Source organism: Pelophylax lessonae, assembly GCF_965119305.1.
Source record: "Pelophylax lessonae genome assembly, chromosome: 1".
Lineage (NCBI taxonomy): Eukaryota > Metazoa > Chordata > Amphibia > Anura > Ranidae > Pelophylax > Pelophylax lessonae.
In genome coordinates, this window is record NC_138768.1 from 222,547,048 (window position 1) to 222,573,680 (window position 26,633).

The window sequence follows — 26,633 nt, forward strand, 5'->3', positions numbered from 1 at the left end:
CAGGTCATGGCGTAAGAGCTTAGCCCACTCGGTCAGAGTTTGCGACACTAAGGAAATGGTGAATACTGGCCTCATTGCCGAACCAGCCGGAGTGTACATAATGCGGGCCACAGCCTCCGTCTTCAGGTCAGCCGGATCCTTAAAGGCCGCGGACTCTTCAACTGGAATCATGATTGCCTTATTTAATCTGGATACCAGAGGGTCCACCAACCGGTGGCACAGTCCACTTCTTAAAGCGGTAGTATACAAATTTTTTGCTACTTTTAACAATATAAATCATATGTGTCCGTATTACTGGACTAACCTTTTCTCCTGCCTGTCACTTCAGTTGTTCTCTTTCTATTTAGTTCCTTCCAGTCAATGACATCACCCGCGCATGCTCTGTGTACCCTGATTTTCCGGCAAGCTAATGATGCTGCCAGAATAATGCAGGGTCTATGCCGGGGCTGCATCATTTCCTCTGCTGGACGTCAGCCCCGTGCTCACGGAGACTCCGAGGGAGGTGACCAATTGTGCAGAAGGGCGATAGTGGAAAGCCTTCTATTGGCGGTCCAAATGGTAATGAACCCAAAACGAGGCTTGGTTTCGGCGTCTACTGCGCATGCGCGGGATTTCCGAATACTAGACATACAGTGGGCGGAAATACCGCACTGCTCAGCAGACGGAAATGGATGGCTGGATGGCTTGTGAGTGCCAAAGGGGACCTGCACCTCCGTCGCAGCTTCAGCTGCATTCTCCATCTGTAGGGTCTCAGGCACAGATACAATCAGTGCATCCACCAGCACCTTTTCGTGCACGGTCGCAGACGTGGAGGAAACTCCTCACTATCAGAGGATTCCAGGTGTGTGGTTGCAGACCCAGCAGGGTGACCCTCGTCCACGGCGGCCTAATCAGATTCAGGATCTGATGAGACAGATGAGGCAGGGGAAGGCGCTTTTTGCCAGCCCGTCGCCCAAAAGCCACCTCCACCCGGGACTCCAGACCGTCAGTGCATGGATGGTTGGGACCCAGAGGGACCCGCAGCCTCAGAGGGGATCAGGTGGGGAAATGTACTCCAAAGACTCCATATGAGTCACCAGGGAAAGCCCAGAAAACGTGTAAAACACTGCTAAGGGACAACCCCACCACGCTGGCAGCACCACCCAGTCACCAGGCACAAAGCACCAAGAGATCCTCAGTAGAGAAGGAGAGGACCTCACCAGACTCACCGCCCAGCAAAAACAAGCGCCTACAGCCACCAGGCTAATGCACTAACACATGCGGTGATCAGAAGTAAAACAATCCAGGAGTCAGCACCAGGGGATGAGGAGGGGCTCCCACCACTGAAATAGCCGCCCACAGGGCTCCACTGTCAAGGCTGCCGCCATCTTCAATGACAAACCACAGCAAAATGGCCGCTGGACTACACAAGATTGCGGCACCATGAGGCATACAGGGACCCAGGAGGGAGACCAGGCCTCAGGGACAGATCCAGGGAGAATGGGGGGCCCCACTGTGTATAACCCTCCCTCCCCCCCTCCCGCACATGCGACCGTCCGGCATTTAACTAGCAGGCCAGACCCCCCCCCCCCCCCCCGCGCACAGTCGACCGTCCGGCATTTAACTAGCAGGCCAGCCCCCCCACCCCGTTCAGTGGGGCTATGTTGCAGCCGACCTAGCGTGGAGCTGAGGTCTGCGTGCGCGCTGGCCAGACTGGGTTGACCACTGGATCCAGATTATCCAGCCCATCGCCCAGTCCGGCAGTTGATTATTGATCTCACAGGAAACACACAGGAGAAAATTTTCTATCTAAAAGAAAAAAAAATTGCCAGGACCAATGATCCCAGCAAGGAAGTAGGTACTTACTCCAGACTGGCTATAGCAGACAGAGGGAGTAGACCCCCTGTGACTGCCAATGGGTGTAGCCAGAATTATTTTCTGCCTAGTGTCCTACTCCTGTAGGGGACAGTATAACCCAATAGTTATGAATGCCAGGAGCTGTGTCCGTCAATGAACGAAAGAGAAAAATATATGGTGTCGACTATTTTACACAGCACATTACATATCGTGTATCCACATCAGTGGTTGCTGGAGCTTACGACCTAGGACTGGTAGTGTGTGTGCTAGGTGCAATCCCAACCCATACAGTACATATAAATCTGCTGAGGTTATGATCAATTTAAATAAAACAAACAAACAATCAGGTTCCATCCAGTATGGCCAGTTTTAGCAATCCCCTAAATAAATTTCAGCTCCTTTGTTCACATCAGAAGGAAATATACCACAATTACAGTTTTAAAATATATATATATCTATAAAAGGGGAAAAAAACATCATAAATGGACATGTTAATGATCTTTTTTAAAAGGGTAAATTTAAAAAAAATTGACATAGATACATGTGCACACAACTCAAGGTGTTTATTACAGTGTTCAAAAAATTTTGGAACAGAAGGGTTCTACCAAGATAGAGAGAAGAGTGGCAGTTTTCTTACACTGTCAAAATAATTCAGAGCAAGATTCAATGTGCAGCAGTCACAGCAACTAGCCACGATATATCTTTTCCCAAGTTCTGACTGGTTTCCATTTAGTTACTTTCATTTTCAATAAAACCCTCACATTTCTACTGCTAAGAAAAAAGCAGAACCTTTAACTAATCAGCAACTGAATGTCGAGTATTTCACAAACTATTAGGACGCAACAAATAAGACAGCTACGTATGAAACACACCTTGCCTCGTTCAACTTCCTTTGTCGTCATTACGATAACCCTGGAGTTTTCCTGGAAAACCATTCTCCAGAAATCATTCACTGTATTCTGCAAGCAGCCCTGAGTAGCAATATAACGTTTCTTGGGTTTTAAATTGTTGCATTTTGTTTCAAATTCAGGCTGTAAATATAAATATAGTAAAAGCATTATTGAAAACCACAATCAAATATTGTGTTAATAAAAGAAATGGGCCCTCATGTACTTGAGAGATGATCTTACCATTATAGTATTGGCATTAATGTAATCAGAGACTTGCTCATTAGGATCTCCATCATGAAGAACTACCCTTGTGTGATCAACTGTATAGAAAGAAAATAAGAAATAAGTTCTAGTAAACAACATTTTTGATCACTGCTGACAAAGTGGATTTAGATATATATTTTAGAAAGCGGTGCGAAGGTGGCCGGGTGATTTTAGGCTTCAGGATTATTTTTACGCTGCCTGTACTTTAAAGGAAACCAACATAAAAATTAGTAAGCAGCTACTGTTTATTTCCTACTGAAAATGCCAACTGCTTGGGTTGTTCATGGCTTCAGTCACTGACCCAGAAAAAAGTATGCAACAAGTGAAATCAGAACTTATGGGATAAGCATGACAGCCAGGCAACTAGAATTTACAGAAGGCAATCAGCAACGGCAATCTTTGTCATTCAAGTACATATTTTCTTTATAACTGGGAGAGGTAAAGAGCTATCTCCAGTGCTTGAAATGTCGGGCTTCACTAGGGGGCGCATAGTAAACAAATACCCATAACCTACAACAAACAAGTATTTGATCAAAAACTATTTAAACTAGCAGTACACACATAGTACATACTCACTGGGTCTCTGCATGTACATTAACCCTCCCACACTAACCAATGAACGCACCATGGAGACAAAATTAGAGGGTTTTTTTGTTTTTCATATACATTACACTTGTCAGGATCGCAGTCGTGTCTAAATCGCAAAAAGTAACTTAAAGCAGAGCTCCACCTAAAAGTGGAGTTCTCTATTAAGGTCTCCTCACCAGCTCCTGTTTGTGAAATGGAGCTTTTGGGGAGAGGGAGGGGGGGAGCGGGTACCGGATTTGGACAGGTACCCGCTCCCACTTCTGCTTCTATTGCCTTAGACGATCAGAAGCAGAAGTTCTGCTCTTGAAATCTTCTGAGACACATGGCAGGTCAAAGAAGACTTGGGGACCAGTCACAGAGCACAGTGCCACTCGCACATGCACCACAGTGGGCACCTGGCTGTGCCGCAAGCAGTCACAGCCAGGTGCCCATAGTGAAGATGCTGGAGAGGGAGGACACGACTGGGGTGAGCAACTCGTTGGATCGTGGAACATGCGAGTGGCTGTTCATTTTTTGTAGCTGCTGACTTTTATTTTCACTTTAGAGACTGGAGCACAGCTTTAACAATATCGCTTGCAATATCATTCTGAACTTGCCCTTCTGTAACCAAAGTATTGACGTCACTGAATTTGTGTTCTGCTATTCCTCCCACAATTCCATTTTGTAGTACAGGGATTCTCAACTAAGGTTCCTTCAGGGCATGTTAAAGGCTCCTTGAGTGTTAAGCAATTTCTGCCAATCGTTTGAGTAACCACTGAAACCAATGATCATTTTAGCTATCTGTAAGGGGAGATTCTTCCCAAAGACGACAAACGTAAAGAGCTTTCTTAAAAGGTAGGTGTGTACCGCGCTCAGGAAAAACAACTATACTATTGTGAACTTGAATGCTGCTGTTCAAATTGGTGGTGACCAAATAAACTAAAATGCAGTGCAAATACAGCGCAAAGATCAGTGATGAACTAAAATAGCATGATGTCAATGATAAAAACCCGAAATGCAGCTGTTCATAAATTATGGTGAACCCAAAATTCTCAAGTGCAAGAAAATATATATACACAGCGCAAAACAGTATTGAATGTGAATCATACACATAAAAAATTATATATAATATTCTACAATATAAAACTCTTAAAGTGCACCGTGCAGTGTTGCAAAAATGTGCAAAAAGGCTGAAGTGTAGAAAGCATGTAGATATAAACAATAATAAAATAAGGTGCCAGTCCAGATAAAATAGTTCATTAAGATCTCAATAGATGATTAGATATAAACAGTCCCAAAAATGGGTCCCACGAAAGTGCTGGAGTGCCAGGAAGAAAGTGCACAATCATGCAATCTTTTCGGTGCAGTGAGCAAGTGCCGGTCCTCCCCCTTTGGGTATTCACTTACCGGACACCAATGACCCCTATGCTATATAGCTATAAAGGTCGACAGAGCTTATGTCCTAATAAGGAACCGACTGCCAAACTCCTCCAAGCCAGGTGTATCTCCAAAGATGTGAATATCCCGATACATATATTGGAGAAAAGGATGCTCACATAGTGTAAATCCGATTAAAAAGTGTTTATTGTGCAAATGCTAAATACAAACTCACATTTCGTAGCTGTTAATAAGGCATGTAATACAAGAGTCTCGTCCTTCCTAGTGTCTGGTGCCGCTTGGACCACGGAGCGTCCAAGCGGCACCAGACACTAGGAAGGACGAGACTCTTGTATTACATGCCTTATTAACAGCTACGAAATGTGAGTTTGTATTTAGCATTTGCACAATAAACACTTTTTAATCGCATTTACACTATGTGAGCATCCTTTTCTCCAATATATGTATCGGGGTATTCACATCTTTGGAGATACACCTGGCTTGGAGGAGTTTGGCAGTCGGTTCCTTATTAGGACATAAGCTCTGTCGACCTTTATAGCTATATAGCATAGGGGTCATCGGTGTCCGGTAAGTGAATACCCAAAGGGGGAGGACCGGCACTTGCTCACTGCACCGAAAAGATTGCATGATTGTGCACTTTCTTCCTGGCACTCCAGCACTTTCGTGGGACCCATTTTTGGGACTGTTTATATCTAATCATCTATTGAGATCTTAATGAACTATTTTATCTGGACTGGCACCTTATTTTATTATTGTTTATATCTACATGCTTTCTACACTTCAGCCTTTTTGCACATTTTTGCAACACTGCACGGTGCACTTTAAGAGTTTTATATTGTAGAATATTATATATAATTTTTTATGTGTATGATTCACATTCAATACTGTTTTGCGCTGTGTATATATATTTTCTTGTAAAGAGCTTTCTTCCCACTGACAAAACACACAAATGTGCTGTGAGCTATAAATGTAATAATTATTATGCGTTGCCCACGGGGCAAGGTTCTGGTAGGACGGCTTTGGACACCCTCCCAGAACTATAGTATCTTGCTGTAGCCGTCTTTTGGCTATAGCGTGGTACTAAACTGGCTAGACACACAGCGTCCTTGACTTTTGAGTCCTGCTCTTCCTCCTACAGTTCCAGTATACAATTAAAGCACTTTTTATCTTGTGCTGATAATGTTCAGTATGGGGCCAAAGGCAGAGTGCCCAATATAAAAAAAAAAAAAAAAACAGCAATTAATCAGAAAGCTGAAAATTTCTCCTTAATACGGAAGCCAGCCTGTGAATGTAAAATCTCTTATGAGTACTAAGGCCCACTTATTCAGAGAGATGTGCTGTACTCACAAGGTAAAATATTCTTATATCTGTTTTTGTTCTTGTTTTCTGCTCTCTGCCCCTCTTTGCGGCTGTACAGTAGTTTGCATTCTTGCTGCTGCAACGTCTGAAAGAAAGGAAGAAAGAGAAAAATTGTAACAGAGCCTATTTCACAAGAAACCTTTATCTTTGTCATTTAAAGCAGATGTGTTGTGCTTTTTCTTCACCTACTGCAGAACCATCTTCCAGACTGAGCAATTACCTGTCAGTCAGAACCACAATGAGGTCTGCTGTCAACACGTTCCTAAAATATACATCCCTTGTGTGGATGACACTGCACCGCTTCACACAAGGACATGCAGAGGTGGAAATAACCTCCGTACTTCATTACCAGTAAAACTTGAATTCCGAGCCATTCATATACCCAAAACAGAAGCATTTCGGTATTCATAAATGACTGTAAATATTTTCTGTGCAGTGTGCAGCAGTGTGCCACACTTAGACATTGAAATAAAATATTTAGGAAGTCTGAGAGAACTGATTAATAGAAGAAATAGAAGACAAGCCATATAGCTTACACGAAAAAAAGTACAGGGAAATTAAAAAAAAAAAAGCTTTCCAAAACAAACTTTCTGCAGTTGATGGATGAACAGGAATCCTGACAGTATGAGGTCTCCTGAAACTAATAGATAAGTACCTGTTTGCATGCAGGGTATTTTTAGTGTTTTCTAGGCTCTATATGCTAGCGAATTGCATAAAGCATTATAATAACTTTCACATTGTATTTGTCAAAGCCCCAGACAATCAGAGCATGGAAGCCGAACATTGTGTGCTCATAGCAATATATTAAATTCTATTCTAATGGACCCATTAGAACAGAATTATTGCTCCTCCAGCTTTAGACACAACAGTGGTCAATTTTTACACCAGAAGGAAACTGTATCTAAAGATGGAACACAGAGATTTATACAGGTTTCCATTGAGTTTGGTTTTTACAATATTAAAAGATAGATTTTTTTAGCTCTGCTGCAAGGTATATTGAATCTAGTCAATTATCTCTTAGTAGCACTTACAAAAGCTTTCTCAAGCCCAGACTTGATTACAGAAAGAGAAGGCTCAACTGTACATCAGCAAGGGCAATCATAAAATAGCAAAGAGAATTTCTGTACACCGAGTGCCGGGTCACACTTATGTGATGCGGGAAGGCTGCGAATTCGCAGCCTGTTCCCGCATCGCAAACGCACCCTTGGCAGTTCACACTGCCATATGCGATACGCTGGGGGTGTCAATGAAATGTTAACGACACCCCCAGTTTGATCGCATATCGCAGTGCGATCTTTACAGTTCGCACAGGATCGGATCGCACAAGTGTGAACCACTGTGCGATCCGATCCTAATGCGGCTGAAAAAAAGGGTCATGTGCAGTGCGAATTTAGCCATACAAAGTGTATGGCTGAATTCGCACCGCACAGTCGATCGCATGTAATGAAGGAGCAGTGCGCTCCGATATTACACGCGATCGCCGCAGCCGCAAGAGTGTGAACCGGCACTAAATTATGTTAATGGGGTTAAAAAACAAAAAAACAAACAATGTATTTAAAGTTTTCTCTTTTAAAATGGAAGAAAACACCCTAGATATAAATGTGGTTCCCCTTTACTATTTTATGATTGGCTCCTCTTGCGGATGTTGTCTTGTTCTTATTGTACATATATGACAGGCTAACCATTACTAACGATGTAGAATAAAATATATACACACACATACTATATATATATATATATATATATATATATATATATATATATATATATATATATATATAAAAATCAAAACATAGAATAAATGCCGTCAAGCAATTGCTGTTCTAAGCTGAAAGAAATACACCAAGACCCCCCCACCTCAAAAAAGAAAAAAGAAAAGAAAACACAATGCCCCTGGTATACAAAAGTATTACAATAAACATTATGTAGGAAAGCACTAACTATTTTCAAGAACAAGGATCATCAGATGTATTACATTTATTTTCTGTATAGTTTATGAATTTAAATACAGAAAAAATGTCAAGTCTAAAACGATCTGATTATGTAACCGCAGAGAACAGGTCATATGCTTGCAGTTTTTAACTGGGTGGGAAATACTGCCATTTCCACAAAGGTCTGGTCTTTTTACATCCCATAGATCTTATTATGCAGCAGTATACTCTGTCTTAGACACTGCAGTGTTAGAAACCACCATACCAGCAGTGCAGAGACAGAATACTGCAATGCCACAAAGCAAGAAAACGGCTCGTAACAAACAGAAGTCAAAGAGCTCACAACCCTAGTCTTACATTACCTTACAAAATATTTGCAAACATGGTCCCTTCCCATCCTCTTATGCTAATTACAGAGCACATAATGCTAGCTTTAAAGTTAAAACAATTGCTTTCATTGCACTACACAGTATTTTACTGCCCACAGCTTAGATAGTCTGTATTTAAAAACGGATTACAGATGTTCCCTACTGTAAATAATAGCTGGTGTTCACTGCACTATAAAAAAAATATCTCTAAGACCATCTCTATAGAAAATAAAATACTTAAATGACAGCAGCAGTTTTGCTATACACATGTCTTATCTACACATTTTAGGGCAGCCTCCCTGAATAACTCTAAAATAATGCGTTAGTTTTATGGCAAACAACTTTAGCTTACAATTCTCTCCTCTGCAAAATGCTTGTAACCATCACCAGGGGGCACTGTTCAGGGGCAGGAGACTGGCACTATAATGATGTATGCAAAAGCACAGGCTTCTAGCTGGTCTCTCTAACCGCATGGGTGCTCAACCTGTGGCCCTTCAGCTTTTGCAGAACGACAAGTCTCATCGTGCCTCTGCCTTTGGGAGTCATGCTTGTAACGGTCAGCCTGGCAATGCCTCATAGGACTTGTAGATTTGCAACAGCTGGAGGGCAACAGATTGAAAACTCATGTGTCTAATGCAATCTGGAGACAGCCTGCAATTTTTCCACCATTAGGCCCATCGCATGGGCTGGGTTTTCCTGGCCATTTTTTGCCATTGTATACTTCCAAAACAAACTGGCTCTGGAGTCATCTGGTACGTTCGCCTACCACTACCATAAGCATTCATACTTGGATGATCCAAGGCAAGTATGAATAAATATTTAAAAGAAAATTCCTCTAAGCAACTTGATCACATCTGTCATCATCTGAGGTTAATAGTTCGCTTAAATTTACATACCTCAAACTCTTCCCAAAAGCCCTGCTTAAATTTATCAGCGGTTTCTGCAGGTTTACTCAGTTCCTTTACCCGACTTTCAATTTCTGCTGCATTAATACGGGTTGTATTGAGAGGCTGTTAAGAAAAAAAAAAAAGAAGATTAAAGCAAACGCTTTTTTTTGCAGGTAAGTTTGATGTGTATTGATAGGATTATATATATGACCCTCTACCTGTTTGAGTTGTAGTACCGTGCCAAGTGTTTCCACCATGGGATTTTTCTTATAATGCTCCACAAGGTCTGTTAGAGAGTCAAACTTCTCTCCTCCTCCAACATCATATTTCATATCCTAAACAAGACAATCAAATAATGGATTAGGGATTCACACAGATCAGTCATATCTGGTTATATTTTGTGAAAGGCAGCTAATTACATTACAGTACTTAGAGAAAATGCCATAAAGACACATTTTTGGCCTATAGTACAAAGTACTAGGTTGGATTCTAATAGCTGTGAAAAGTGTTGAGACTACATTACCCCTGTGATCTACATCAAGCAGATGGCCATTCTGGTATTAAGTTAATGTTCTGTTCCATTTTATACATTACATCTATGGCCATAGATGGATCAAAAATCATCCGGTTCAGCGAGAACTGGCTGAATTTCGATCAATCAGTAGCCATTCCCGCTGGAGAAAAGTTGATTGAACAACCGGTTTTGCTAGAATGGGAGTGTTGGAAAATGTTTATTTGATCAGTATATAAAATTTAATTTGTATCTCTTTCTTAATACAAATTTTCTCTGAAAGCAGACACCATCCAAAATGTTCTACTTAGCTGTATGCGGTTATATTTAAAAGCAACATATTTATCATCATATATACGTATTCATCTGAAGAATTCTAGCGTGGACTATTTGGGGATGATTTATGATTTTAACAGATACTGGGCAGTCACATTTTTATGGCCCATGCTCTCCGTTTTAAAAAAATATATGAAAATGTGTCCTTAAATTTTTCCATAGCTTTCTTTGTTAAACATATTTTAAATACATCTCATTATAATATTCTCATGAACTTTGCATTTCCATCAAATCAGCAAATGTATTACATTCATTCTCAAAGATTTTTGCAGTTTCTAATAACCAGTTTTAGATCTTTAAAATGTTGTACTGGACGCCATGAAGGAAGATTCATACAGAAAGTCAGTTATAGCCACACAATGTCTGTGCCCACTACTGCCATATCATAGGAACTAAGACCACTAATGTGAGTAAGATTTCTTTTTTTCCTGATTCAGGCCTAATCAGCTAATATATCTGACAAAAAGCAGTAGCTATAAATATGTGTTACAGCCCCACAAAAAAAAATTTTTCTTTTTTTATACTGTTTAATCTTTCTGTATAAGTGTTACTAAACCCACAACAGTAAATTCTGTATATGCAGTAAAGCATGCTTATTACTCACTTTGGAACCTAAAGGGTTAATCCTTTGCATTGTGTATAAGGCTGTTTGATCCTGTCTCTGTCTCCTCTTCTTTCACGGTCTCCAAAAAAATAACCCAATATTTACAGAGCAAGTGTACGGGCTGCACATGCACAGTTTGGGGTGTATTGCTAGAGTTTTGTTTTTTTTCTTGGGAGAGTGCATGTGATCAGCACAGGGCCAATCAGCATTGTCCAAACAGAGGATCAGGGGAGAATGAAAACTCCTCCTACAAGTTTTAATAGGAACTGATACAAGTCACACGACTGCTATATACTGATGATGATAAAATGGGATTTTTTACTTACCGTAAAATCCATTTCTCTGATGTTCATTCACGGACAAAGCTCCTGATATCCATAACCATCGGGTTATACCCCCCTACAGGAGTAGGACACTAGGCAGAAAATAATTTTGGCTACACCCAAAGACAGATCCAGGGAGTATACTCCCTCTCTTTGCTATAGCCGATCAGTTTAGTTACAAGCAGTGTCAGGAGAATTAGAACTCCACATAGGGGTGGGTGCTCTATCCGTCAATGAAAATCTGAGAAATGGATTTTAGGGTAAGTCAAAACTCCAATTTTCTCTTTCATTCATTGATGGACACATCTCCTGATAACCATAACCATTGGGACATCCCAAAGCAGTGTTAATCATGAGGGGTGGGAACAATAAAAATTCCCAAGGCTAAACATTAGCCAACCAGGCAACAGGACCTCAACCAAATAACTGAAGCCCCCTGAAAAAAAACAACACACCTTCAAAGAGGATCAGGTCCTCTTAAACAGCAGCCTGCAAACCTTGCGGCAAAAAGAAGCATTCGCAGATGCCAACACATTCACTTTATAAAACTTGACGGAAAGTCCAGGAGGCACTAAGCGCCCTAGTAGAGTGCGCCTTGACAGGGAAAGAAGGAACCTGACCCCTCTGGAAATGGTCGCAGAGGAAGCGGACAACCCTTTTCAAGGTTCATCCGTGAGCACAAAGAGAAAGTCTGATTTCCTGAAAGACTCCGTAGCTGCCAGGTGCACCCCAATTGCCCAAACCACATCCAAGGCATGCAAGGCAATTTCCTTCGGATGTTTAGGCATGGGACATAGGGAAGGCAACACAAGGTCTTCATTCAAATAAATCAAAATCAAAGACAACCTTTGGAAGGAACGACGGACAGGGGCAAAGAACCACCTTATTCCTGTGAATCACCAGGTAAGGTGAACGGCAGGATAATGCAGCCAGTTCCGACACCCTGCATGCAGAGGTGATAGCCACTAAAAAGGCCACCTTCTGGGACAGCGTAAGCAGGGGAATCTCCCGAATATTTTCAAAGGGAGGCTTCTGTAGAGCTGAAAGCACCAAATTAAAGGTCCCAAGGCGGCAACGGTGCCTGCACCAGAGGAGCCAAATGTCGGACACACTGAAGAAAGGTACGCACCAGGGAGTGTGTGGCCAAAGGTCATTGGAAGAAGACACCTGTCCCTTGATGGTACTCAAGGCCAATTTCTGTTCAACCCCCCCATTGAAGCAAGGTCAAGATCTGAGCCACCGGGAAGGAGCGAGGAAGAACCCCAAGAGACTTACACCACGCAATGTACATCTTTCACGTACGATGGTAGATCTTCCTAGAGGTAGATTTCCTAGCTTTTAACAGTATAGGAATCACCGACTCAGATAAACCCTTATCCTCCAGCACCTGGCATTCTACAGCCAAGCCATCAAACCCTGCGACTGTAAATTAGGATGGAAGATAGGTTCTTAGGACAGCATATCCCACCCGGGAGGAAGCTGCCAAGGAACGTTGACGACCAGCGGTACCAGATCGGCATACCAAGTCCGGCGAGGCAAGTCCGGAGACACTAAGATGACCGAAATCCCTTCTGCCTCGATCCTGCGTACAAGTCTAGGCAGAAACTTGAGAGGAGGGAAGGCGTAAATTAGATGATACTGACCCCCACGGGGCCGCCAGTACGTCTGTGGCGTCCGCCAGAGGTTCCCTTGACCGAGCCACAAACCTCTGCTCCTTTCTGTTGAGCCGAGATGCCAACAGATCCACCTCAGGGATACCCCACCACCTCGGGGGTGCCCCACCGGAGACACAGTTGAATAAACAACTCCGGGTTGAAAGGACCACTCCCCGTGGCCAACACCTGCTGACTAAGGTAATCCGCCTGGCAATTTTCCACCCCATGAATGTGAATGGCAGAGAGGGTTGGAAGGAACCATTCTGCCCACCTTAGAATGCCAGCTACCGCTAAGACACTTCTTGTACCCCTTTGGTGATTGACATAAACCACAGCCATGGGATTGTCCAATTGAATGCGCACTGGACAACCCTGAAGATGATGCGTCCAATGATCCAGACACAGTCTGATCGCTTAAAGTTCCAAGACATTGATCGGGAGTCTGGACTCTTCCAGCGTCCAGATCCCCTGAGCAGAATGCTTGCCGAGGACGCCTTCCCAGCCGGACAGGCTGGCATCCATGGTGACCACTGTCCAATACAAGGGGAGAAAGAGAACAATGCCACCATATCAGGGACTCCCTCCTTCCCCAACTCAGCCAGATCTGATTGTCCTAAGACTGCGGAGTCTTGTCCCATTTTGTTCAAAATTTCCCTTTGCAGGGACCTCGTATAGAACTGTGCAAACGAAACTGCCTTGAAGGTCATCAGGCCCAGCACCCGCATGCAAGTCCGGAGGGATGGCCATTTGTTGGACAGTAGGAGGCGAATTGAAGCCTGCAATTTTTGGAATTTTTCCAAGGAAGGAGCACTCTGGCTAAGGCCGAGTCCAGAGTCAGGCCCAGATAGTCACTCTTTGCGGACGGAACCAGAGCAGACTTCTGAAAATTCAGAATCCAGCTGAACTCCCACAGAGTTAGTATTGTGATGTCCAGATTCTTCCCCAGAGCAGAGGGAAGACTCTGCTCGCAGAAGGAAATCGTCCAAGTAGCCCAGTACCACAATCCCCCCTTGGCGTAGCAAAGCTAGTACCAGGGGCTAACACTTTTGTTAAGACCCGAGGAGCAGATGCAAGACCAAAGGTTAATGCCACAAACTGAGAATGCTCCTCTCCCTGGAGGTCCCTGCAGCCTCCGAGAGGGGATCAGGTGGAGAATTGTGATCCAAAGACTCCATGAGTCACCAGGGGGGACCCCACAAAGTGTAAACCGCAGCTAAGGGACAACCCCCACCATGCTGGCAGCACCACCCGGTCGCCAGGCACAAAGCACCAATCGATCCTCGGCAGAGAGGGAGAGGACCCCACCAGACTCTGCACTACATGTGCAGTGATCAGGAAGTAAAATGATCCAGTAGTCAGCACCAGGAGATTAGGAAAGGGCTCCCACCACCAAAATCGACGCCCACAGGGCTTGACTGTCATTGCCGCCGCTATTTCCAATGGCAAAACCCCAACAAAATGGCCGCCAGACCACACTAACATTGCCGCTGTGTATAGTAACACACAGGCTACAACAAAATGGCGGCCCCGCGAGGCACTACGAGGCTTACGGGGACCCAGGAGGGAGACCAGGCCTCAAGGACAGATCCAAGTAGGATGTGGGGCGCTGGCAGGAGACCCCAACAGGTACAACCCCCACCCCCTGCACAGTCGATCCTCTGGTCCCTGGAGGCGCATCCCCCCCCCCCCATCGCCAGTTAGCGCCCTGCCCTCATCCCAGGAAAGTGGCCAGACCACCCCAACAGCCCCAGCGTGGAGGGGGGGGTGGGCAGGATGAGGGACTTGGCAGGGGAGGGGTGCCTGTGGAAAGGAGGGGAACCCAGGGGTCCGGCCGTCCCAAGGAGGGGCCTATGTCCACCGCAAAACCCTCCAGGGGAAGAAGGGGGGACAGCTACTCACCCTACTAGGAACCAGACGGGCACCGCTCCAGACATAACCCCTCTCCATCGAAATGTGGGAGCTGTCGGCCAGGAGGAATGCTGCAACTCAGGCCAAGACCCGGTCGTATGCGACCTCGCAAGGTGTTTAACTCGCAGGCCAGCCTCCATCCGGTGGGGCCATGTCGCGGCCGACCTAGCATGGAGCCGAGGTCTGCGTGCGCTCGCTGGCTAGACTGGGGTGACCACTGGATCTAGATTATCCAGCCTGTCGCCCAGTCCGGCAGTTGATTGTAGATCTCAAAAGGAATAAAATAATAAAAAACGATAGGAAAAAAGCAATTTAAGAAGGAAAAAAATTGCCAGGACCAGAGATCCCAGCAAGGAACTAGGCCTTACTCCTGACTAGGCAGAAAAAAAAAAAAACTTCGTGCCTTTAGCTGAGTGTGGGTGTATACCCCCTGGGACTGCCCATGGGTGTAGCCAGACTTTTTTTCAGCCTAGTGTCCTACTCCTGTAGGGAGCAGTATAACTCAATGGTTATGGATTTTAGAAGCTGTGTCCATCAATGAACAAAAGAGAAAGGGTATTTATCAGTTTATATTTACTAAAATAATTGCATTTCTATGTTCTGTGTACTGTGGGAGATCAGATACAGTGAACGCAGGTTATGGGTTTAGTACAGTTTAATACGTTTTCTGGAATTAAAATGGGGCTATGTGAAGTGTCTAGTAACATTCACATGGTTCTTACTAGGGATAGACTGATAAGGTTTTTTCAGGGCCGATACCGATATTTTGGACACAACGTATCGGTATAGGCCGATACTTTATACATTTAAAGTTTTGAAAAATAAAAGAACATTTTTGACACAAATCTGGTACTGAACATGTTAATTTTTGTTTAATCCTTAATGGCTGGCTTGCTGGCACCCTGTGGTAGGTGGCTGGCTTGCTGGCACCCTGTGGTAGGTGGCTGGCACCTTGTGGTGGGTGGCTGTCTCCCTGTGGTGGATGGCTGGCTGTCTGGCAACCTATGGTGGATGGCTGGCTGTCTGGCAACCTATGGTGGATGGCTGGCTGTCTGGCAACCTATGGTGGATGGCTGGCTGTCTGGCAACCTATGGTGGATGGCTGGCTGTCTGGCAACCTATGGTGGATGGCTGGCTGTCTGGCAACCTATGGTGGATGGCTGGCTGTCTGGCAACCTATGGTGGATGGCTGGCTGTCTGGCAACCTATGGTGGATGGCTGGCTGTCTGGCAACCTATGGTGGATGGCTGGCTGTCTGGCAACCTATGGTGGATGGCTGGCTGTCTGGCAACCTATGGTGGATGGCTGGCTGTCTGGCAACCTATGGTGGATGGCTGGCTGTCTGGCACCCTATGGTGGATGGCTGGCTGTCTGGCACCCTATGGTGGATGGCTGGTACCTTGTGGTGGGTGGGTGGGCGGCTGGCACAGGGCCTGTGGGCGGCTGGCTGGCACAGGGCCTGTGGGCGGCTGGCTGGCACAGGGCCTGTGGGCGGCTGGCTGGCACAGGGCCTGTGGGCGGCTGGCACAGGGCTGCTGTGGGTGGGTGTATGGCTGTGATACACTCCCGCGAGACTAGTCCCGACTCCAGACGAGGCTGTCCAAGGCGAGGGAGGTGGCCTAAGAAAGCAGAATGATGTCACAAAAATATCTGCAATATCGGCCAGTTCTGGGGCCGATACCAATAGAACAGGGAAAGTGCAGGCCCTCGATATAGATCCGCCTTGCCGATAATCGGTCTATCCCTAGTTCTTACCAGTTATTCTCATTACAACCAGTTGTTTTAAACACTCCAAGTATAAAATGCACTGTACTAAATAAGCATTTACAAAAATAAAGTTTTTATTCTTAAAAATGTATATCTTAACAATTAATACTTGGTCTGTCAAACACTTTATTGAAAGTATTTTGTTATATCTGTTCAATAGGTGCCCACAACTACCTGTTGACCCTATCAGAAATCCAGTCAGCTTGGAACGTCCTATGTTCTTCACTTGTGATGCAGTAAAATCTCAAGCAGTGATATCAGTAGCGTTAAGTTGCCTTGTACTACAGAAGAGCCTCCCCCTAGGTTTTGAAAAAGAGGAAAAGGAGGAAGTGTTCTTTATCCCTATAAAACTTTCCGCACAATAGTGAAAAAGGTGCCCATCCACTGATACAGTACAGTGTGCCCCAGGACAGAAAGTGTATAACTAGAAGGATCACTAGATGAATGGAAATGAAAAAAGCCTTTAAAAAAACAAAAAAAACACAAATGCAGCTACCACATCTAAAGACTAGTAACATGCAATAAATTGCATTTATATTCTTGGATTTAAATACACCAAGTGCAGCAAACCAATTCAGCCAAACTCAAATTGTCATCTAGCGTGACTTCTAACTGGTTTCCATCTAAAAAATAAGAATTACTACTTGAACCAAGCCAATTGTGTTTACGCAAGTTAAAGCAGACCTTCACCCCCAAGATCAACCAAAGCTCTGTGCATTGCCACTACCTTCTGAAATTTAAATCTGTACTTTTTTTTTTTGTCTCCCTCCCCCACAAACTTTAGGTCTTGCCCTGCCCACCACTATTCTAGCCTAGATGAGAATGACATCTCCCTGCTGCCTCAGCCTCCAGGAATTCCACATCACATGTTCCAGGAGGCTGAAGGAGATGAGACTCACAGCGGGTGGTGGGCGGAGCTGCAGTCCTCATAAGAGGCCAGCCGACTTCGGATGAGCGAGGGAACCAAGATGGTGATGCAGGGACCCGGGCTTCTGCACCTTATCAACCCATCCTCGCAGAACAATGCTAGATCTGATGGCCAGGTGTGTATCTGATTCCAAAACAATGCTGCATAATAGGTAAGTAGGGCATAGAAAAAAAAAAAAATATATATATAATTTTTCTTTTTTTATATATTTATATAGGGTGCCGCCTCAGCAGCACAGATCCGTGAATGAGAAAAATTACATATTTGCAAAATTTAATAAAAGAAATTAAAAGAGGTTTTTTGTTTTTTCTAAATTTTCTTTTTTCGTTTGTTTACCAATAAATAAAAAAAACCCAGTGGTAAATAAATACCACCAAAAGAAAGCTTGATTTGTGTGAAAAAAAATTAATATTAATGTATTTGTCGTTAAAAGTGCGACAGCATTAACCACTTGCCGACCGCCGCACGACTATCTACGTCGGCGGTCAGCCCCTCACAGGCAAAGTGACGTAGGGCTACGTCACTAGCTTGTGAGGGTCTAGGGAGCGAGCGCGCGCCGCCGGAGGCGCGCTCCCGCTCCCGCGTGGTCACGGACCCCCCCGCGCGTGTGACCGGCGGACCCGATGTCCGCCGGTCACTCTGCGATCGGCGGGGGAGAGGGAGAAAGCCAGGCGGCTTGTGTAAACAAGCTGCCTGTCATTCTCCCCTGTGTATGAAGGATGATCATACGGTTCTACTATGTAGAACCGTTGATCACTCTTCATACATCTGAAGCCACAGCCAATCACAGTAGAAAGCACGCCCCTAGGGACACACATAGCCATTCCCTTTCAAAAAAAAGTTAACCCCTTCACTGCCAGTGTATTTTTACAGTAACAGTGCATATATATAGCACTGATTACTGTAGAAATGTCACTGGTAACCCCAAAAGTGGCAAAAATGTCAGTCAAGGGTCCGATCTGTCCGCCGCAATGTCGCAGTACCGCAAAAAAAAAAAAAAAACCGCAGATCGCCGCCATTACGCGTTAAAAAAAAACAACAAAAATGACAAAAATCTTTCCCTTTGTTAGTAAACGCAATAACTTTTGCGCAAACCAATCAAAATACGCTTTTTGCGATTTTTTTTACCAAACATATGTAGCATAAAACAAATTGGCCGAAAATGTTAAAAAATTTTGATTTTTACATTTTTTGGGGGGGAATTTCATATAAAAAAATTTGAAAAATATTGCTATTTTTGCAAAATTTACGCTCTTTTTTTGTTTATAGCGCGTGATCAAAAAAAAAATCGCACAGGTGATCAAATACCACCAAAAGAAAGCTCTGTTTGTGGGAAAAAAAGGACGCCAAATTCGTTTAGATACAGCGTCGCACGACCGCGCAATTGTCCGTTAAAGTCACGCAGTGCCGAATCGCAAAATACCCCCTGGTCAGGAAGGGGGTAAAATCTTCCGGGGCTTAAGTGGTTAAAAGCTGAAAAGTGCCCAGGTAGGCAAGTGGTTAATGTACACATCACAAAATTTTCTGAAAGAAAAGCTTTTTTTTTTATTATAAATCAATGCAGCAGAGTTTCTAAAGGACAAAAAAGATCAATGAAAATGTGAAGTGGTTATTAAGACAAATTACCTGGCACCGTATCATGACATGTGTCACTTTAGACTTGCCATCATTGCTCTCGCCTTTGTCATCACCAGTGCGAACAGACAACACAAAATCTCCAGGGTGGCTCTGGCTTTCACGAACCAGGAAGCTTCCATGTTTACCTTTTTCAGTTAACAATTTCTCTGCTTCCTTCCCAGAGAGATGACCATGGAACCACCTAATCTCCAAGCAAACACAGAACACTAGTTAAAAAATAATAGTTATCAATGTAAAGGGGTCAATACACAACATTATAGAAAGTCATATACTGTATGAAACATCATGTGAAAGCATTAAGTTCTAATTGTCTTAAAAAGTGTAAGTGTACTTTAAAACTGCTAAAAAGCCTTGCTTGCTCTCCTCATTTTATTTATATATATTTAGATCAAATCTAGGAGTTGCGACCAATGCCAGGCAGCAATCTGGTCATTATCTAAGCCAACTAGGCCACATGGCACTGCACAGGAGCAGCCTACACTACATAGGTACTACTGGAAAAGCCATCAACCTGCAGGTTCACCTGCATCCATCGAGAAATAGTGGCAGAGGAGGCTACTAGCCATTTTCGTGGACCATTCACAATCACAAAAAAGGAATTCCACCTCTGAAAGGAGGGCAAAGCAGACAGGTACTGACAAACCGACTGAACAACATCCAAGGAAGGCAATGCAACCTCCTTAGGATGTGAACACAGACATGGTGCAGACACAGGGAAGACAAGACAATGTCCTAATTCAGGTGAAAGTTAGACACCACCTTTGGAAAAACAAAGGGACACAGATGGAGAACCACCTAACCCTGTGTAGAACCAAATAGGGAGACTTACAGGACAAGGCCACCAGCTCCAACTCAAGACTTGCAGAAAAGATAGTAAATAAAAAGGCTGGGAGAGAGTGAGTAAGGGAAGAAACCGAAAATTCTGAAGAACAGAAAGAACCAGGTTCAGGTCCTAACTGAGATCGCAACAAAGGAGCCACATACCGAACCCCTCAGATGAAGGTACAAATCACAGAGTGCATGGCCAAAGGACATTGAAAGAAAATTGCAAGTCCGGAAACCTGGCCCTTAATGGTACTTAAAGAGGTTGTAAACCCATGAACGTTTTGTTTTTTTTTTTCTGTAACCTGAAAGAGAAACACATAATGAGCTAGTATGCATCGCATACTAGCTCATTATGAAATACTTACCTAAGAACGAGCCCCCGCCGTGCCACTCACTCACCTGTATGACATGTCGCCCGTCTTCCGGGATCGCGGCATCCGGCCATCTGATTGGCCGGAGCCACGGTGACGTCACTCCCGCGCACACGCGTGGGAGCCGACGGTCACGGCACGGGGCTCTGAAGAAACGGCACCAGCGGCCATTCCTTCAGAGCGCATGCGCCAGTGACGTCACTGGCTGCATGTAAGGTAAATATCTCCAAAACGGTACATGTTTAGGAGATATTTACACTACCTATAGGTAAGCCTTATCATAGGCTTACCTAGAGGTAAAAGTGTCAGAGGAGGGTTTACTTCCTCTTTAAGGCAAGCTTCTGATCAATGCCCCGTTAAAGGATAAGTTCCCCTTTGCGAACATGTTCCCAATGCTGCAGCCGCTGCCTGATCCCCGCACTCCCTGTGACAGCAATAACGGGAGAAGTTCCCTGTACTAGCTATCACTTTTTTAAAACAGCGCTGCTGTGTGGGGCTCTGCCCACATAGCCACGTCATTCATTCACACAGTTTTGCGTGTCCATGAACTACAAGTGCCAACATCCTTTGGGGCTGTCTGCTTGTAGTTCTCAATGAACTACCACAGTGTTGTACGGATACACAGATACACTGGCAGATCTGCTGGAGACCTGCATGACACCAGCGATCTGCTGGTGCAATGCTTTACAGGCTCCAATTAAATAAACAAATAAAGAAATATAATAATGTGCATTTTATTTTATTTTTTTGGGGAAAAAGTGAACTTTTAAAGCGTTACTAAACTCACAACAGTAAAATCAGTCTGTATATGCAGTAAAGCATTCTTGTTATGCTCACTGTGGAACCTAAGGGGTAAGTCATTTGCATTGTGTATAAAGGCTGTTTGATCCTGTCTTCTCTGATCCTCCCCTTCTTTTACTGCCCCCAATCCATCTGCTAATACAACAGAGCCATAGAAGTCACCCTGCACATTTTTTTTTTTTTCTTCGATAGAGGGTGCATATTATCAGCACAGGGCCAATAAGCACTGTCCAGACAGAGTCAGGGGTCATGCAACCTCTTAGGACGGTCCGAGGAGGATGGAAATTCCTCCTACAAGCTCGACCGGACACTGATAGAAGTCACAAGACTGCTATATACCGCTTGTGAGAAAAAGTATTTAGCAGTTTATATTTACTAAAATAATTGCATTTCCATGACCTGTGTACTGTGAAAGACCAGATATAGTGAATGCAGGGTCCTGGGTTTAGTAACACTTCTAAGATAAGGCAGAAGCAAATCCGCAGCCTCACACCACGAGATGCAAGTCTTCCTAAGTACAACGATAAATCTTCCCAGAGGTAGATTTACATGGCTTCAACATCACCAAGCAAACAACCCTGTCTCTTAGAACCTGGCTTCAATAGTCAAGCCAGTAAGGCCAGCCATGGTAAAGCAGGGCAGAAGATTAGTCCTTGGGACAGAAGATCTTCCTGCAGAGGCAGTTGCCAGTGCACTAGCAGTATCATGTCACGTACCAGGGTCAGTGAGGCCAATCAGGAGCCACCAGAATGACTGGAACCCCCTCCACCTCTATCCTGCACAGCAGATGAGGGAGAAGCTTGAGAGGAGGAAAGGCCAGAATGAGGCAATACTTGTTCCACAGCGCAACCAGAGGATCCGTCAGGGGATCCCTCACTCTCAGCTCATACCCACGCCTTCCTGTTGAGACGGGATGCCAAAAGATCCAAGTCGAGGGTGCTTCACCGTAAACAAATTTAATAAAATGCATCCAGGAGCAGAGACTAACATCCACAGATGCAGAGTCGGACGACTGAGACGACCACCTGCGGGACAACAGGTCCCGGACCGCAGTCAAAGGAGACACCGCCACCATACACCCAAGTCCTGCACAAGAGGTCCACAAGATGGCCTCCAGTACGTGGCTACTAAAACATGGCTGCTGCATGATCCCTGTCAAAGTCCGGCTCAAACTCCACCAAAATGGCCACCTGTGCACCAACCCAGGCCAGAGAACAGGGAAGCCACACAAAACATCTAAGGGAAAATGGCCACCGCAGTCAGCAGGTCCCACTAAAACTGGCTGCTGCAGCTAAATAAAATGCCCACCCCACACCCACACTGCATATGGCAGGCACTGCTGCAGAAACAGGGGGACCCTGCACCTCCCAAACAAGCCCCCATAAAGGACAAAGCCTTGAGCCCCTCACAGACCAAAAAGAGCCCCTGAGGTTAGAGCAACACTACACAGGCTAAAGGGGGGGGGGGACTAGCATAGGAAGCCCGGGCCTCGAGGGGAGGATGAAAGAACCTATAGGAAAGGACTATTTAGGAAGTCAACTTGCCTGAATGAAGATAAAAGGGACAGGTCATCAGTGTGTGGTTCCGTATGCATGTTTACTGGGATTTTCTTGCTGTTGAAGAAGCTAGGGGCTGTGTTCATCAGCCTCTACCTAAAATATTTATTTTGGTTAGACGCCTGGCCCTTTAGGGACAATTACAGATGAAGAGGTGAACATATATGAAAGTGGAGCAATAGTGTAATGGCTCCTTACTGTAACAAAGCAATGCTTGTGCCTGCATTGCACTGTTGGAATAATGCTCAGTTTCCTCAGCATACTGAGATTTTAGACACAAAATATAATTGAGGGGCATTGACAATTGGTTTGGCTTTGTAAAATAAAAAAGTTTACTTGCTTTCCAAAACAAAAAATTAACTCAGAGGTTTAACCTTTAGACATCTCTGTCCTGCTGTACACAGGACAGTGAAATTCTAGGCAATAAAATACAATGCAATTTGACTATCTCTATTTTGAGAAATCAAGAGACTGCTCACCTCTCAGATGTAGGATCGGCACAGTTTAATGGGTACTTTAACTCAATAACATCCCCATTTTTTTCCTTTAGCTGTCCATGGTGTTCCATGTAATACTGAACCAATTCAGCCAGTGTAGCAAACTTTTCACCACCATACAAGTCATAGTAATCACCTGTATTCTGGATTTTAATATGTGTAACCGCTCCATTCCTCCTGAAATGATAAAACATTAACAGTTAGATAGTTTATGAGGATATATATATATAACTGGAGAGGAGAATAAAAATCCTCAAGTGAAGGGCTTTCTCATAGAAATCAATCAGTTTCTTGGGAAGCAAACAAACTGAATGGTGACCACCACAGCAATTTATTCACTTTCATAAGAGTAATTTTTTCTGACATATTAAAAATAGGACCATATAGTTTTCAATATGAAGTTTTAACTAGATCATATAAAAGATGAGCTTGTATTGAGTACACAGATACCCAACATGTCGAGCCTTAAAATTGCACTTGCCAATAAAACGTCAAAAACCGTACCCAATATTGTTCAAAGGCAGTGCTTTAAAAGCCTGAACAGGTCATCAGTTTAGAGTTAAGGAATGATGCCTTAGAACAGGGATCTTCAAACTACGGCCCTCCAGCTGTTGCGGAAGTACACAACCCATGAGGCATTGAAAACAATCTGAAATTCACAGACATGACTAGGTATGATGGAAATTGTAGTTCCTGAACAACTGGAGGGCCATAGTTTGAAGACCCGTGCCTTAGAATTACCGCTCTCACTCTGGGGTGCAACTTGCGTAGTGGAATTGTCGTTTTTGTACATAGCGTGCGTGTTTATGCAGTTTATTTTTTACTTTATCCAAATAAAGCATATGAAGCAAAAATCGTGCTTGATCAGCTCCAACCCCAGCCAGCGCTGCTAGGGAATGACATCACTAAACACGGAAAGTATTGAAGTGGTTGTAAAGCCACTTGGTTATATAGCTACAATCGCCTCGGTTAGATAATGTTATAGAATGTGCCCCAGTGTATGTGCAAAATAGGTTGATTTTTACCTTATTTCAGAGCGCCCTCCGGCACTCACGTGACTGCTCGCCTCGCTCCTCTCCCTGTCAGGAGGTGCCAAGAACTCCCGCTGACCTCAGCCGGGAGGAGGAGAGGAGAGGAGAGAGAGGAGTCACGTGAGCGCCAGGAGACGCTCTGAAATAGGGAGCAAATTGGCATATTTTTTATACAGTACATGAACAACTTGAGGGCCGTAGTTTGGAGACCCCTGCTTTAAGGGAACAGGATATTTTTTTTTTTAGGGTTACAAACACTTTAATTTACAACGCTTCGGAGCTTATTCACCAAAGAGAGGATCAGCAATCAGCTGTTCATCGAACTCCCTCTGCTCTGCCCATCAACATTTTTTCATAAGGGAATAGAGAGAGATATGGGTTCTTTGTAATCAATCAGAAATTAAGTAGGCAGGGTTAACAACACATGCTTCGGAATGCAGAGCTGTGTGGACATATCAAAGAGGAAGGTAGGAAAGTGCCCTGCTATAGAGGTATACTGGCCCCACATTCTTAAAGAGGTTGTACACCGAGAAAAAATTTTTTTCTCTTCTTTACATCCTGAAAGAGAAACCCATAATGAGCTAGTATGCATCGCATACTAGCTCATTATGAAATACTTACCTTAGAACGAGCCCCCGCCGTGCCGTCCGCTTACCTGTATGACGGGCGACATGTATAGTCGCCCGTCTTCCGGGATCGCGGCATCCGGCCATCTGATTGGCCGGAGCCGCGGTGACGTCACTCCCGCGCACGCGCGCGGGAGCCGACGGTCACGGCACGGGGCTCTGAAGGAACGGCACGATCTGCCGTTCCTTCAGAGCGCATGCGCCAGTGACGTCACTGGCTGCATTAAAGGTAAATATCTCCTAAATGGTGAATGTTTAGGAGATATTTACAGTACCTATAGGTAAGCCTTAATATATGCTTACCTATAGGTACAACTTCCTGAGGAGGGTTTACTTCCTCTTTAAGTATGTGTTTCAAGTGACTGCAGTGCTATCAGTCCCACAGGATATTACATTTTGCCTGTGAGGTCTAGTGGAACCTTTGGTTACGAAGACGGCAACTAGGATGTTACTTGGTATTTTACTTTTTTGTGCTGGAAAAAGGATTGTTCTGCACAGCATCATCCACCTTGGCTGTTCGGAAGTCTTTGATTAACTCTGTTCTTCTCTCCTTGTACAAAGCTACTAAGAGGAGAGGATGCCTAAGGAAATTGACTAATTTTAGGTCAGCTTGGGTGGAGAGTCTTGATACAGCAGCTTAATTCACCTACTGCTCTCTCTGTAATACCTTGGTAGGAAAGTAGGCCTTTATGTGTGGGGTTTGGTTCCACTGATATGCACGTACTGCTAGTAGGCAAAATGCATACTGTCAATGTGAGGCTATATATCTAGAGACATTGCATCTATTCATTCAGAATTAGACCTGAGCTTTGTATGGCAAGCAAAGTTTGTGACATTGCTTGGTGTTATCTTGCCCTCCATGGTTATAGTGTTTGTTGGCTGGAGTGGAGCACAACTTTTATTTCCTCGATCAGCAGCAAGAGTCCCTGCTGTCAAATAACAATGTATCAGTGGTAAAAACTCCTCTATCCTCCTCGATTGAAGATGTGTGGATGAAGGAATCTATTTTTTTTACATTCAGCCTACCAGCAGAATGAAAATAAAAGGGATCAATCTATGGCTAATTTATATTGCTTTTTAAAGCCAAAATTTAGTGTCACTTTAAGTTGTATTTTTAAAGAAAAAAAGCAGAAAAAAATGAAAAAGAGAAAGGGTAAAAAGTGTAGTAATGAAGGGAATATACACCATTTTTATTTTCAGAGAAAAAAACAAACAAAAAAACAAAAAAAACAAAACTTTTCTCAAACCAAGAGTAAACAAGTATTATAAAACATCTATTTATTCCAAACAGCCAGAAAAAGAGCCCCTTACCTTACTGAGAGTGTGAAATCACCAGGATTGCTCTTACTGGGACGTGCCAAGAAACTGCCGTCCACTCCACGGGTCAAAAGAAGATTTTCTGCTTCAACACCTGTGATATTCGGATGAAACCATCTGTAACCAAAAGAAATTCAACAGCATGAACCAAATAATTATTTTCAGACATTAGTCAGCAAGAAAGCAGTGTGTTATCACCAGCAAGACATGCTGCCTAATTAAAAATAAATAATTGTAATTCTGTTCAGCATTATAGCTATACATGCAACCCTATTTTTGAGTTAAAGCTACACTCCCAGTATGCATTCTTTGCATAGTTGCAGCCACTAGCAATGGGATCCAGAGAAGTGAAGATCTCTCTAGTAGGGGCAGCAAGCACAGTGGATTCTCTGCTTCCACAGAGATCAGCCGGATAAAGTACATAAACATACTTATGGTA

General features: G+C 44.0%; 1 protein-coding gene across 1 annotated transcript in view; it reads right to left on the bottom strand.

Moving 5' to 3' along the window:
- The window catches only part of PTPN11 (protein tyrosine phosphatase non-receptor type 11), a 113,645-nt gene that overhangs the window by 56,978 nt on the left and 30,034 nt on the right, over positions 1–26,633 (bottom strand). Inside the window, exons 2-9 of the mRNA XM_082243776.1 lie at positions 26,189–26,311; positions 23,203–23,397; positions 19,159–19,351; positions 9,719–9,835; positions 9,510–9,623; positions 6,303–6,399; positions 2,967–3,046; positions 2,709–2,867 (exon numbers count right to left, since the gene is read on the bottom strand). Of these exons, the coding sequence (XP_082099902.1) occupies positions 2,709–2,867; positions 2,967–3,046; positions 6,303–6,399; positions 9,510–9,623; positions 9,719–9,835; positions 19,159–19,351; positions 23,203–23,397; positions 26,189–26,311 (1,078 nt within the window). The remainder of the gene's footprint in view (positions 1–2,708; positions 2,868–2,966; positions 3,047–6,302; positions 6,400–9,509; positions 9,624–9,718; positions 9,836–19,158; positions 19,352–23,202; positions 23,398–26,188; positions 26,312–26,633) is intronic.